Genomic DNA, 14,759 nt, shown 5'->3' on the forward strand with positions numbered 1-14,759 from the left:
TTCATCGTCTTAAACAGCTCAATTAGATTACCCCTTAAATTTGAACACAATCGTCTATGTAACCAATCCTCATAATTAAACCCTTTTAGCCTCAACTGCACATTTTCACATATGCAAGAGTAAACCCAAGAGAGCCTGGAACTCATTAATTTTTACAGTAATTCACAAATTCTGCAACCATTGATTATGCAAATTCAAACAACACATCTGCAACCAGGTTCTACTGCATTAATGAGTGCTATTTGATTGGCATATTTAAACATGTTGTTTGGGCTGCTAAAGTACGAGGAAACAATTACCAGTAAAATGTTATTTTCAGCACATATTCCACTTGTACTTATAGATGACTCTGAACAGAAAAATATATATGGTGGGAAGGCAAGTAGCTTTCTTATATTGATAATTATGCTCTCCTTTAAGAATTTGTTTGAAAAGACTTACCATCATTAACTTTGTAGTCAGTTCTAATGCTAACCTCCTAATGTTACACAAGTGTGTCTGGTAGACTTAATTACCTTTCACTCTGGGGGAAGTAAATTGAATGCATCTAACATAGCAGAAAGGTCATTCAGACCTCTTACGCCCAACCCACTTTAATTAAGGAAATCATTCCGGAATAAATGTTTTGAAACTAAATGGTCATTTAATGAGAGAACTTACAGACGGTGTTACAAGTACATCACATAAAATCTGCTCTGAAAAGAGCAGTTGTTACCTTAAAAGAGTTCCTTACAAGAACTGGTAGGCTTAACCGTTTCAGGCAGCATATTCTGCCTGTCATCTGGAGGAATGACTAGAGCAGGTGAAAGAAGTAAACCTAGTGAAGTGGAGGATAGGAATTATGGGTGGAAGCTTACAGTTGATTGGTCAGGCTATTGTGTTTGCAGATTGATGCACGTTAGCATTCTTGCTGCCAATTGGTCACATGTGCAAAATGGATGGCCACGTCTTTCTTAAGGATAGCCAGATGTCACTGATGAGAAGACCACTGTCATGGAGGAATGGTGTGGTGTTGGTAGATCTTCATGGCCTCTGATGTGTCTTGTATGCCAATGCATAACAAATGAAGTAAGTCTGTAGTTGGACCATTGGATGTGGTGGTTATTGAGTGTATTTGATGATAACTGACTTGTCCCATTCACTGTATTTGAAGAAGGTTTGATGTTGTTCAGTCTAGTGTGGAGGCTGCAACCTGTTTCCCCAATATAGACTGGTTCACAATCTCATGGTATGCTGTAAACCCCTGGTTTGCTGTGAGATGGTTTCTTGTTTTTGTGGATAAAAAGGGTGATAGTGTTGGAGCAACATATTGGAGACAGTTTACAGTACAGATGAACTGATTGAATTGCTGTTTGTTCAAATTCTTCTATACAGATGTTAGTGACAATGAAGATCCCATTTGTTTGGGATAGGAACCATTGCCATCAATTTCATGAACATCTTTGTGAGCTCATGACCACATAAAAGGAGAACCTGTTTCCTCTAACACTTTTGACAATTAACATTTGAGGATTAAATTTACTATAAGAGGCAGAACAACAATTTTCCAAATCATTTATTGATGTTCCCACCACCATGTATCATAGCAGCACACTAATACATCAAATCCACTATAAGCCCACTGACAGATACCTGGGGCGCGATTCTCCGAAATGGAGGCAAAAGTCCCGATTGTTGGAGCCCGCTCCCAGCCCCCTATTCTCACGCCCCCGGGGGGCTAGGAGCGGTGTCACGTATTTTACACGTGCTGGGCCTTGGCGCTGCACAAAAAGTGGTGCCGCGTAAATGACACTGAAAATGGCGATTCTCCGGCTGGCGCAGCGCAGAACTCAATGGGGCTGTTCTCGCCGGCTGGCATGCTCTCATTCAAAGCATCGCTTGCATCTTCATTCACCTGAGGAAGGAGCAGTGCTCCGAAAGCTAGCAATTTGAAACAAACCTGTTGGACTTTAACCTGGTGTTGTAAGACTTCTTACTGTGCTCACCCCAGTCCGATGCCGGCATCTCCACATTTAAGTAACCTAAGAAGATCCACTCCAGCCTTCAAACCCCCAGAGAAAAGAAACTATCACATAATAAGCCAAACATTTTACAGCATACTATGTGATTGTTGCAGACTCATCTACATTGGGGAAATGGGCTGAAACCATTACTTCTCTCCTATTATTTTGTAGTTTGTGTAAAGAGCCCACAGATGTTGGCGAAATTGATAGTATGGGTAAAGAGCCCACAAAGATGTTAGCGAAATTGATGACAATGGTTCCTATTTTAAACAAACAAATGGTGTTGCTATGGGATCTTCATTGTCACTAACATCTTTATAGAAGAGTTTTAACAAGTAGCAATTTAATCAGTTGATCTGTAAAGTGAACTCTCCGAAATGTTGCTCCATCATAATCATCTTTTATATCCACAAAAACAAGAAACCGTCTCATGGTAAACCAAGGATTTACAGCATACAGTGCAATTGGGCACTCGCCTGCATTGGGGCAACAGGCTGCAGCCTGCACATCAGACCCAAGGACATCAAACCTGCTTAAAACACAGGCACAGTGAATGGGACATGTCAGCTATCATCAAATACTCATGCACTAGCATATAAGATGCATCAGAAAGGCCGTTGAGATCTATCAGCCTCCCCGAACAGGTGCCGGAATGTGGCGACTAGGGGCTTTTCACAGTAACTTCATTTGAAGCCTACTTGTGACAATAAGCGATTTTCATTTCATTTCATGCCACACTGTCCTCCAAAACAGCAGCCTTTAATGACACCTTTATTCAAGAAACACATGACCATCCATTATGCGTGACCAAACAGCAGCAGGAATATTAACATATACTTAAACCTGACCAATCAGCAGTAATATCCTGCCCATATCCCTGTCCTACAATATATGCACATTTCTTTCACCCATTCCTCCAGATGATGGGCAGAGCATGCTACCTGAATGTTGTCTGGCCATTTCTTCTAATGAGGTCCTTTAAGGTAACATTTGCTCTTTGTAAACCAACCTTTATAGGAATACACAGAAATGTAGTTCAATTTTTAAAAAAATACTAATTTCTATTTTTTGAATAGATACAGGTTATTCATGTCTAGCTCCTGTGTTAACCTTACCTTAAATTCTGTAATGGAATTGTATTCATTTGCCATGATTTTATCCTTCATGGTGCTGAAATCCATTGGATGTTTTATTATCATAGAGTAACCAGGTGCAATACTATCCGTAACGGGGAACGCAAAAAATCCATGAGGATCTTTCCTAAAAAAGAAACGATTTTTGATAATTTAGGTAATGCCTAATACAAATTTCCAACAGTCACTCCTCTTTTTTTTTCCCCTTCCTCATCGCTAACCATTAATGGATATTGGTTTTACTCTATATAATGTTTTTATATTCAACAAACAGTACTTTGGTCTCTTCCAACTTAGCAGATCTCAGCTAGGCTGGTGACATTGGTCAAGTTGGGTCTCTGTGGTCTGATCTTTGGTAGGCAAAGGAAGTCTATCACGGTCTCATCCCTACTGGGAAATATTGCTTCAGGCTACATGTTGTCAACATTTTAAACATGGTAAGAAGATTTATTTGACAATGGATTAATGATTTTACTTGACTGGATGAAGCTTTCTGATTGTTTACAATACCCTGTCAGAGAAAGCATCCCTTCTAACCAAATTGCATTCCAGAAAATCGTAATCCGAGAATTTACAGTGCAAAAGGAGGCCATTCAGCCCATCGAGTCTGCACCGGCCCTTGGAAATGGCACCCCACTTAAGCCCATGCCTCCACCCTGTCTCCATAACCGCTCCTAACCTTTTGGACACTAAGGGGCAATTTAGCATGGCCAATCCATCTAACCTGCACTTCTTTGAACTGTGGGGGGAACAGGAGAACCCGGAGGAAATCCACGCAGACGTGGGGAGAAAGTGCAAACTCCACAGAGTCACCTGAGGCTAGAATTGGACCCAGGTCCCTGAGCTGTGAGTCAGCAGTGCCAATCACTATGCCACTGTGTCGTAATGACAGCTATGCATAAGGAGTTTGGGTATGAGAACACTGTTAAGTTCAATTACGTTTCTCCAACCGGTGATGGGATAGCTTCTCACTCGTGGTCTAGGCTCACTGGTGATGATTGCTCACTTGAGGTGTATGTGCGGGGAGGGTGGGGGTGTAGTCAGCGAGGAGGAGGGAGGGGTGTAGTCGGCAGGAAGATATTTGGTGGGGGTGCAGTTGGCAGTGGTGCAGTTGGTGCACCTGGGGAGAGGTGGGAGGAGAGACGATGGGGAGGAAGGGTGTGGAAGCAAACTGGCTGAAAGTAGTCAGTGATGGGGGGTAGTCAGTAGGGGTAACTATTCTTGTAAGAAATGGTGAAACCATCCAGTAGGCTGCAATTTAAATCCCAGTACCGAATGTTCCTTGTGTAAGATAATGCCCCATTGAACTTTGAACTTCCCAGGCAACTGCTGTGCAATTCTTACATGGGGACATATGGGTGGGGTCCCTGAGGTCTTTTTGGTATCTCCGAACCCTCACGTTGTGCACAACAACCCGGAGATAGGAAGTTATGGGCCATTGTTAAAGTTGCTGTAAAAATGCAAGTTTTTAAAAAAATTGTTGCTGGCTTTGTCTTGTATTTTGATATTGCATTGTGACAATATAATTGTAGAACTTACCTCTGTAACTGGCGCAAAAAATGCTCCAATAGCTGCTGCAGGGGTGTATTTTCACTTTCCACTTTTAATACAAACAAAGGTTTTATTAGTGTCGAAAGGTAATGGTTCATAAATAATCTGTATTTATTACATAAATTATTGCATTCTAAAAAGGTAATGTATGCCTGGCATGATTCGCCATCTTTTAACGTGACTGCCACGATATGAATGCAAATATTATTTACTAATATTATTAAAACGTTCTGTCTACACATTGAAACATTTAAAAACTGATTGCAGGAATATTATTTTGATATTTGCACGATTATGCAACCTAGTATGTACAATATTTAATATGGCACCTCAATGACAGGTTGTTCTAGAGTGCCAGGCTACCCCATGCTAATGCAGTCCCACACTTATTATCCCTAAGTCAATGATATGGTTCTCTAATCAGAGCTGATAGTCAACTGATCAAGGCTGCATTCCCACAAAAGAAGTGACTATCAAGCTGTGTAGTTTATAATGAGTAAATAAAGGTAAACCAAATACAGTTGAGAAAGATTGTTGTTTTGCTAATTGCCAGGTTGTGAGTAAAGGCTGGGAATATAGAAAATGATTTGCCCAGTTTATCTTGAATACTAGGGAAAGGAGACAAGCAGTAAAAAACTTCAAATAAACTTTCCTACATTCTAAAGGTAACTACACTTACAAAATGGATGGCACAGTGGTTAGCATTGTTGCCTCACAGCGCCAGGGACTGGGGTTCAATTCAGGCCTTGGGTGATCTGTGTGGAGTTTGCACTTTCTTCCCATGTCTGCATGGGTTTCCTCCGGGTACTCCAGATTCTATCCACAGTCTAAAGATGTGCAGGTTAAGTGGATTGGCCACGATAAATTGCCCCTTAATGTCCATGTATGTGCAGGTTAGGGGGGCTGTGGGGTTACGGGGATGGGGCGGAGAGTAGGCCTAAGTAGGGCCTCTTTCAGAGAGTTGGTGGAGACTCGATGGGCCGAATGGCCTCCTTCTGCATTGTAGAAATTCTATAATTCCATTGTATTCTAAATGACATAATTGACTATTTTGAGACAGCCCTAGGGTTATTATACAAATGTAAGTACTTCTTTGGTAATGAACAACCATCTTTTACAATCCAAGCAGCAACTCGGTGTTAGTTTTTTTTAGCTCTCCTTCCCTACAGCAATTGTCATGTTTGGGTGTTGCACTGTCGACCTATTGACTCGCCAGTGCCTTACTCAAGTGTCTGGTCTTTAACTGCATCCCTGAATTGCAACTTCTGACAAGCTAGTTGACCACCAGTGTCTCAGGACATAGTGTGACACTGAGCAGCCATAAACACCCATTACAGTACCGGTGTCACTGAAGAATGATCGGGGTGAGATTCTCTGCATGCTATTTCCTTGCTTAGCCCAGAATAATTGGAACAATCTCACTACTGACCTAGCAAGCTGGCCTAGACCACTGATTAAAAAGGTTGCATCTTTGTGATTTACTTGGTTTAATACGACACAATGTGGTGTAATTATTTAGCAGTTTATCAGCAGTGGGGTAAGCTTTGTACCCAAAATCATAAGTCATGAAAATCCATTGTGCAAAAGAATGAAAAAGTTAAGCAATAATATTACTGGACCAGTAATAACAAGTTAGCTATTTCCTATCCCATGTGAGTATTCTGCTATTCCACAGTATTAAAACTAGCATAACGAGTCTCAACTGAAGGCATTACAAATGCAGTATAGCTTTGTAAAGCATTACATCTCTGCTGATTTTGCACACACCCTGCCCCACTGTGGGAAGTGAATCTGCAGAACTAAGCTCCGGAGAACACAACAGTGACAGTAAAGGAAGAGGCAGAACCGCAATTGTAAAGCCCAACACGTGTAGCTATTTTGAAATGGCAACATTTTTTAAAAAATGATAAAGATAGATATGTAGGAATGCTCTCCATCCATGTGAGTCTATTAGTTCTCTCTTGTATATTTTATATCTTATTCTACGTGATAATTGTGCTTCACGTTATAATGAAATCTTTGAGCACAGTTGATATATTTGAGATTTTGTTCTAAGTGTATTTTTGTCATGTTTGGTTCAACGGATAAAGTAGTACTAGATCTTTCAAACCTGAATAAAATGACATACCTACAGAGATATAATAATCATTTTTAAATAAACTGTTTAGCGACTAAGCATATTTTATATAAACACAAACGGAAATTCAACTAACTATACAAGACAGAAAGCCATTAAATGGATGTTGTAACACTAGAGAAGTAAAGCTCAAAAGGTTGAAATGCACGAGTATTCCTAAATCTGAAATAAAAACATCATGGCCTCTAAAGGGAAAGATGGGTTAATGTTTCATGTGCATAAGGCTCTACAATTACAGGGTTACACATAAAACAAAAACTAAATACTGTGACTGTTGGGACATCTGAAATTGGGGTTCTGAAACATTAACTGTATTTCTCTCTGTGATTGCATCATTTATATAAACATGATCCCATGTAATACTTCCTCCTACTTCTAGCTGCACTTTGCATTGGAAGTCCAACCAAGGAAACTAAACAAAAAACCTGACGAACAAAATATTCTTACCTTGTTCCTTTGTTCTGCATGATCGGACTGGTCGATCTGTTGGGGGTTCAACTTCAATCCTTTTTCCTGGATCAAACTCGTCAGCGTCAGCCTCGCTGTCTAAGTGTTCTTTTTCACGTTTTCGCTTCTTCTCTTCCTGTCGCAAAACAACCAATGTCAGTTGGCAGAATGTATCATCACATCTGATTTCATTTAGGTTGTCACTGATACAGATGATCAATGAATGTTGAAAACACGAACAATCTATGGAAGTGTACCATTAGTTTTGTGCCACCATGGTAATAAAAGGGTACAAACATGCAATAGTGTAAAGGGTTACCTTTCCGGAGAAAAAGTCTCAGAAAGCACTTGCTATAAAGTTGTTTATTTTTTTTCTTTAAGTTTGATACTATATTTAGCGTTTCTAGTTAACCACAGACAGTGTGTTCATCCCTTGGACATTCTCTCATAAATTAGTGGAACAAATGGAGGTAAATAATTTAGATCTAATCACCATTACAGAAACATGGTTACAAGGTGATCACGGTTGAGAAATTAACATTTCAGGGTACACAATATTTCAGAAAGACAGACAAATGGAAAGTGGGTGGGGAAGCCCTAATAGTAAGGGATGACACAAAAACATTAGTGTGGGAAGATCTGACCTCTGAAGGCCATGAAGTAGAATCAGCATGGGTGGAAATTAGAAATAGCAAGAGTCAGAAAACACTGGTGGGAATAGTTTATTGGCCTCCTAACAGTAGTTATGCCTTTGCACAAAGCATTAAACAAGAAATTATTGGGGCCTGGAACAAAGGAAATATAATCATAGATCATAGAATTTACAGCGCAGAAGGAGGCCATTCAGCCCATCGAGTCTACACCGGCTCTTGGAAAGAGCACCCTACCCAAGCCCACACCCCCACCCTATCCCCATAACCCAGTAACTCCACCCAACACTAAGGGCAATTTTGGACATGAAGGGCAATTTAGCATAGCCGATCCACCTAACCCGCAAATCTTTGGACTGTGGGAGGAAACCCACGCACACATGGGAAAACGTGCAGACTCCGCACAGACAGTGACCCAAACCGGGAATCGAACCTGGAACCATGGAGCTGTGAAGCAATTGTGCTAACCACTATGCAATTGAGGGGAAATCTTCATAAAGACTAGGACAATCAAACTGGCAAGAATGGTCTGGAAGAGGAATTTGTAGACTGTTTCTGATAGTTTTTCATAGTACATGGTGGAACCGACTAAGGAATACAGCTTTCTTAGATTTAGTATTGTGTAATGAAGCAGGGTTAATTACTAAAGTCATGGTAAAAGATCCACTGTGAAATAGTGACCAGAATACCATTCAGTTCCACGTTAAGTTTGAAAGTGACATATTCCAATTGGAAACAAAAATCTTAAACTTAGACAAGTCAATTGTATAGGGTGAGGGGAGAACTGGCTATGGTTAACTGGGTAAATTGACTAAAAGGTATGGAGGAAAACGAACAGCGTGATACATTTCTAAATAATTCAGAATGTTCTTCCATTGAAGAACAAAAACTCAGCAAGTAGAATTCATCCTTGGCTCACTCAGGAAGTTAAGGACAGTTTTATTAAATCTTGGGCGGGATTCTCCGGCCTATGTCATATGTTTATCGGTGGCGGGAGGTGACACGCCATTCGCTGGCGGCGGAATTCTCTGGTCCTGCCGCTGTCAATGGGAATTCCCATTAAAGCCATCCTACGCAGCCAGGAAACCTGTGGGCAGGGTGCACTGCCAGCAGGACCAGAGAATCCCATCGCCAGTGAACTACAAGAGAATTCCAGCCTAAAAGATGTAGGAGATGTAGAAGTTGGCCATTCGGTCCATCGAGTCTACTCTGTCATTCAATGAGATCTTGACAGATCTAATATAATCCTCAACTCCACTTTTCTGCCTTATCCCCATAACCCTTGATTCCCTTACTGATTGAAAATCTGTCTATCTCAGCCTCGAACATGCTTAATGACCCAGCCCTCTGCGGTAAACAACTTCAAAGATTCACTACCCTCAGAGATGAAATTTCTCCTCATCTGTCTTAAATGGATGACCCCTTCACATGAAAATTATGCCCTCCGGTAAGAGCCTCTCCAACAACCGCTCAGGTGTTACCCTGTGTGTCTTAATAAGATGACCTCTCATTCTTCTCAACTTTAATGAGTACAGGCCCAAGTGAGTAAATTGGTCTTATATTCTTTGGAGTTCAGAAGAATAAGAGGCAATCTCATTGAAACCTACAAAAATTTTGAAGGAACTTGGTAGGGTAAAACCTGAGAGATTGCTTCCATTGTTCAGGGAATCTAAAACACAGACTCGGGATAAGGAACCAATCAATGAGGACTCAGATGCAGTGAAATTACTTCACTAAAAGGGTTGTAAATTTTTGGAATTCTTTGCCCCAGAGGATTGTCGATACTCCATCGCTGAATACATGTAAGACTGGACAGGGAGATTTTTGGTCTCTCAGGGAATTAACAGGTGTATGAAGTGGATAGGAAAATGGAGTTGAAGCTCAATACAGTATCAGTCATAATCGTACTGAATGGTGGAGCAGGCTCGATAGGAGGCCTTATCTACTCTTACTCAACTTTCTAATGTAATTGTATTGCTTCTACAAGACCAAACTTCTGTTCCTTTGATGCCCTCCGTTCTCAGCTCCTAATGATTCCTATTCCTCTTCTAGTTCTCACATTGACTTTGCTAAAAAAAAACTATTCTCCTCAAGCATAATCTTTCTAGTTTGTGAACACAAATTCCTGTTCTCCTTTCACTACACCTGACCTACAGCAGCTCCCTCTCTCACTGCACCAAATTTAATGTCACCATCTCACCCCTAGCCATCACAACCTTCAAAACTGGCTTCTCTGGCCTCAGCCACCTTTCTATATGCATCAGTCCTCTCATCTCTCATATATCCCGTGTACCTTTGTCCCAACATCATTGACAGAGCCTTCAGCCATCATGGCAAAACATTGTGGAACTCCCTTGCCAACAGCCTACATCCGCCATTTTTTCTCACCACCTTTTGCAATCTTTTCAACGACATCGCAGTCAATTGTCCCAATCTCCCTCCCCCTCACTTGGATGCCTGTTTTCTTCTTTCTTTCTGAAGTGTTGGGCCATTTACTTAAACATCAAAGGCAGTACATAAATGCAAGCTGTCCTTTATTGAACCAAGTTTGTCAACTTGCCTTCCTCCTCCTACGTTCTTCATCTGAAATGTGTTTATCTTTCTCTGACTTCTTTTTCTTCTTCTTTTTCTTGTCTTTATGTCGTTCTCGCTCATGATCAGACCGGTCATCATAATAGCTGGAATCATGGCCTGAACCAGAGAGCTCAGTAACTTCACTTCCCCCAACCTTCAGTACCAGCTTAAGTGGCTTTTCAGGGGGTTTATCGCTAAAGCCTGTAATTAAGAGGAAAACACCACACTTAAATGAATAAGAACCAATGGCAGCAATTTTTGAAATAATTTTCTCTAAATTGAGAGGCAATAAAAACAGATTGTCCTTAATAATCACTTTAAAAAATCTAATTAAGAGTTTTATACAAGTTGTTTTTCACCTCCTTCCCTTTTTGGTTTGCCCTTTTTCACGACAAAAGAGGATGCATCATTTCCTGGAGAAAGTCATAATAAGTTGATTTACTTTGAGCTTTAATTACTGTTGTTTTGCTGTCACATATAACAGACAATCCATACGTTGCAAGCTCCCACAAACAGCAATCTGTTCCTGATGTTTTAATAATCATAGGTCAGCACAGTAGCTAGCATTGTCAGCTCCAGGGTCCCAGGTTCGATTCCCAGCTTGGGTCACTGTCTGCATGTTCTCATCGTGTCTGCGTGGGTTTCCTCCCACATTCCAAAGACGTGCAGGTTAGGTGGATTGGCCGTGATAAATTGCCCTTAGTGCCCAAAGGGGTTGGGTGGGGTTGCTGGGTTACAGGTATGGGGCAGAGTTGCGGGCTTAAGTGGGATGCTCTTTCCAAGGGCCGGTGCAGGCTTGATGGGCTGAATGGCCTCCTTCTGCACTGTACATTCTATGTCAGGACACAAGGCCAACACCCTTTCTTTTCCTTGACTAATACCATGGACTCCTTTCCATTTTGACAGGCAGATTATGTCTCTGTTTGAATCTCATTTTGTGAGAAATGCAATCTTAAGTACTGCAGTACCGGAGGGGAACTTGAACCTACAAACCTTCTGGCTCAGAGACATGGGTGCACTGCACCAAGTTGCTCTAAAGCCCAAGTAGTATGAGTTTGCCCCCTCAAGGTGACACCACATCAATTGCCAAATTAGTGCCCTTAGCGTTAAGCTGTATTTATCTGAATGCAAAATATCAATTAAATCAGAATCTATTACACAACTTAAAAAAACAGCCTCTGAAATGTTCTGGCAGATTTTCACAGGAAATCAGAGATTAAAATGCTACCAACTATAATCAAAGCTGTTGCTTAAAAAATAATTTCACTTAATTACCAAGGAGCATAGTTGGTGGCCTTTTATTTCGTCCAATTCCAAGTTTTTATTGCAAGCTTAATGTCTTCCTTCTTTTCTCCCCTAATAAATTTTCAATGTCAATGCTATTCTGTAATTGCTATTAGGAAACTCAAAAGCTAATTTTAATGTGCCTCCCTTTGAGTTTACCAGTTAGCAAGTGATCACACTGCATTTACTAAGTATTTTAACTTAAACAGGGACAGGGCCAAAACTAAAATATAACAGGCTTTTAGAAAGAGTCATCCAGACTCTAAAGGTTAGTTCCATTCTCTCTCCACAGATGCTGTCAGAAATCCTGAGATAGCCCATAAAGCATTTTTTAATATATTAATTTAGTGCACCCAATTCATTTTTTCCAATTAAGGGGCAATTTAGCGTGGCCAATCCACCTAACCTGCACATCTTTGGGTCGTGGGGGCGAAACCCACGCAAACACGGGGAGAATGTGCAAACTCCACATGGACAGTGACCCAGGGCCAGGATCGAACCTGGGACCTCCGCGCCGTGAGGCAGCAGTGGTCTATCCCACAATTTTCTGTTGTTTCATATTCCGGCATCCACAGTAATTTGTTTTCATCTTAAAAATATAAAGGGATTGTGACCTGGATTGTCACTAATAAATCCAATGGAGAATTCAGGAGAAACCTATTTACTCAGCGACAGGAGTGTAAAATGCAGAGGCAATTGTGTCATCAGACTAGATGTCTTTGAGGGCACGCCAGGGAGAAGGACGTGTTGATTAGATCAGGAGGCTCATATGGAGCAGAAACATGGCAACGGGCAATGCCGCTTGCCAAATTCTATGACCCACCAATTGCTACCATCCGCGGCACGACAAGGAATTTCAAACAGAAGGGAGGCAGAAATAAAGGTTGAAAACGAAAATAATTCAGGACAGGAGGGTGGCGCAGTGGTTAGCACTGCTGCCTCACAGCGCCTGGGACCCGTGTTCGATGGTGGCCGCGGATCACTGTGTGGAGTTTGCACATTCTCCCCGTGGGTCTCAACCCCGTAACCCAAAAAGATGTGCAGGGTTGGTGGATTGGCCACGCTAAGTTGCCCCTCAATTGGAAAAGAAAGAAACTGAGAATAAGAGCAGAGAGGAGCTGCAGCCTCTGTACTCGAGTAGTGTAAACAGGAGGGGCCCCTCCCCCCATCTCACTAGCCGGGGTCCAGCTCTCTGATTGGACGGCCCCGGCCACGGCCCTCCCTGAGTAATACCTCTCTTCTCCCCACCATTGCCTCAGTGGTTATTACATTTGAGTGGGGCATAGAGAGGCCGCTCGGCTCACTCACCATCGTACGAGCGCCACTCGCACTTGTGTTTCTTGTGCTTCTTCCCCATCTCCGGGCCTCCGCGCAGCGCGCGCGGCCAACGGCGTCCTGCTCGCCCTCGTCCCTGCCTGACAGGACTTCACTTCGTGTGGTGCCTCCTGTGGCCGCCAATTTTCCTTTTTTTTAAAAAAAAATATATAAATATTATTGAACGATTCCGGATCATTCAATCTGTCGGGTGTTGGAAATTTGCAAGTCACCTTTCTTTTGGGGTCCTTCCCCCCCCCCCCCGGACGACGGCAGGCCAGGCAGCGATCAATCCAGCTGCGAGTCGATGAGTGACAGGGGGCCTCGACCAATCAGGAGGGGGTCCGCTGGGAATATGGCATGATTGACGCCGCGGTTAACCAATGGGCCACTCGGGTTGGGGTAATACCCGCCAATAGGGCTGTTCCGCCCTCCGCCCCGCCCCGCTCTCCGTGTGACGCCGTGCGCGGCCTGAGCCTGTGGCGTGGCGGGCGGTGGATTTGAATTGCAGCCGGCGAGAGTGAGGGAAGCTGAAGGAATTGCGAGTCCGGTTCCCTGGAGAGAAGGAGAAGCCCTCACCCTTGAGTCAGTCTTGTCGAAGGTGCTGGCGGAGGGTAGGATTTACAATGAAGTTCCTCCAGGCTTCTTGATCGATATTAAGCCATCATCATTGATATATGCTCATTATGTTAGTGCTTGTGGAACCCTGCTGTGTGCATAGGAACAGTAAGAAGTCTCACAACACCAAGTTATATTCCAACAGGTTTATTTGAAATCACAAGCTTTTGGAGCGCTGCTCCTTCATCAGGTGAAGTGGAGGCAAGTTCACAATCACTATATAGGACAGACATAATTGCAGATTGGAATGGTTAGAATTTTATAGGTAAACAAGTCTTTACAGGAGCAAATATTGTGAGTGGAGCGAGTGGCAATCAAGGTGTGAATTGTCTCAATCAGTAGGATTCTGCAAGCCTGGTGGGGGTTACATGTAATGTGACATGAACCTACTAACTGTCCTGGCTTGAGACAATTCCTGCCTCGATTGGGCAGCACGGTAGCACAAGTGGATAGCACTATGACTTCACAGTGCCGGGGTTCCAGGTTCGATTCTCTGCTGGGTCACTGTCTGTGCGAAGTCTGCACGTTCTCCCCGTGTCTGCATGGGTTTCCTCCGGGTGCTCCAGTTTCCTCCCACAGTCCAAAGATGTGCCGGTTAGGTGGATTGGCCATGATAAATTGCACTTAGTGTCCAAAAAGGTTAGGAGGGGTTATGGGGATGGGCTAAATGGCCTCCTTCTGCCTGTATGTTCTATGACCTGTGATTATCATTCACTCTGTTCCTGTAAAGACTTGTTTACCTGTAAAGATTCACATTCCAACCCATCTTTACATTGCAATCTGTAATTATCTTGCAATTGTCTCTTTCCTATACATGCTGTGATTGTGAACCTGCTTCCATTTCACCTGATGAAGGAGCAGTGCTCCGAAAGCTTGTGATTTCAAATAAACCTGTTGAAATTTAATGTGATGTTGTAAGACTTGTTGCATTGGAATTAGGAGCAGAAGTTGGCAGTTCAGCTCTTCGAACCTGCTCTGCCATTCAATCAGATCGTGGCTCATCTCATCCTGGTCGCAAACCCACCTCCCCCTCCATTTCCCATATCCC

At 42.5% G+C, this 14,759-nt stretch overlaps 2 protein-coding genes across 12 annotated transcripts in view; one reads left to right on the forward strand and one right to left on the reverse strand.

The window, feature by feature from the left end:
* brd9 (bromodomain containing 9) overlaps window positions 1–13,290 on the reverse strand; it is a 73,179-nt gene extending 59,889 nt beyond the window's left edge. For 3 of the 10 annotated variants that reach the window (XM_038796805.1, XM_038796803.1, XM_038796802.1), the window contains exons 1-5: window positions 13,088–13,136; window positions 10,482–10,696; window positions 7,272–7,407; window positions 4,676–4,736; window positions 3,119–3,263 (exon numbers count right to left, since the gene is read on the reverse strand). In XM_038796805.1, coding sequence (XP_038652733.1) covers window positions 3,119–3,263; window positions 4,676–4,736; window positions 7,272–7,407; window positions 10,482–10,696; window positions 13,088–13,136 — 606 coding nt within the window. Of the gene's footprint in view, window positions 1–3,118; window positions 3,264–4,675; window positions 4,737–7,271; window positions 7,408–10,481; window positions 10,697–10,854; window positions 10,909–13,087 lie in introns of all 10 variants that reach the window. The other 7 variants (XM_038796801.1, XM_038796798.1, XM_038796807.1 and 4 more) reach the window with 4 other exon arrangements.
* A 130-nt stretch (window positions 13,291–13,420) lies between these two features.
* trip13 (thyroid hormone receptor interactor 13) overlaps window positions 13,421–14,759 on the forward strand; it is a 46,551-nt gene continuing 45,212 nt past the window's right edge. The window contains exon 1 of one of the 2 annotated variants that reach the window (XM_038796808.1): window positions 13,421–13,707. The gene's annotated coding sequence lies outside the window, so the exon portion shown is untranslated. The remainder of the gene's footprint in view (window positions 13,708–14,759) is intronic. The other variant, XM_038796809.1, reaches the window with a different exon arrangement.

This window comes from Scyliorhinus canicula, chromosome 5 (genome assembly GCF_902713615.1).
Source record: "Scyliorhinus canicula chromosome 5, sScyCan1.1, whole genome shotgun sequence".
NCBI classification, from domain to species: Eukaryota; Metazoa; Chordata; class Chondrichthyes; order Carcharhiniformes; family Scyliorhinidae; genus Scyliorhinus; species Scyliorhinus canicula.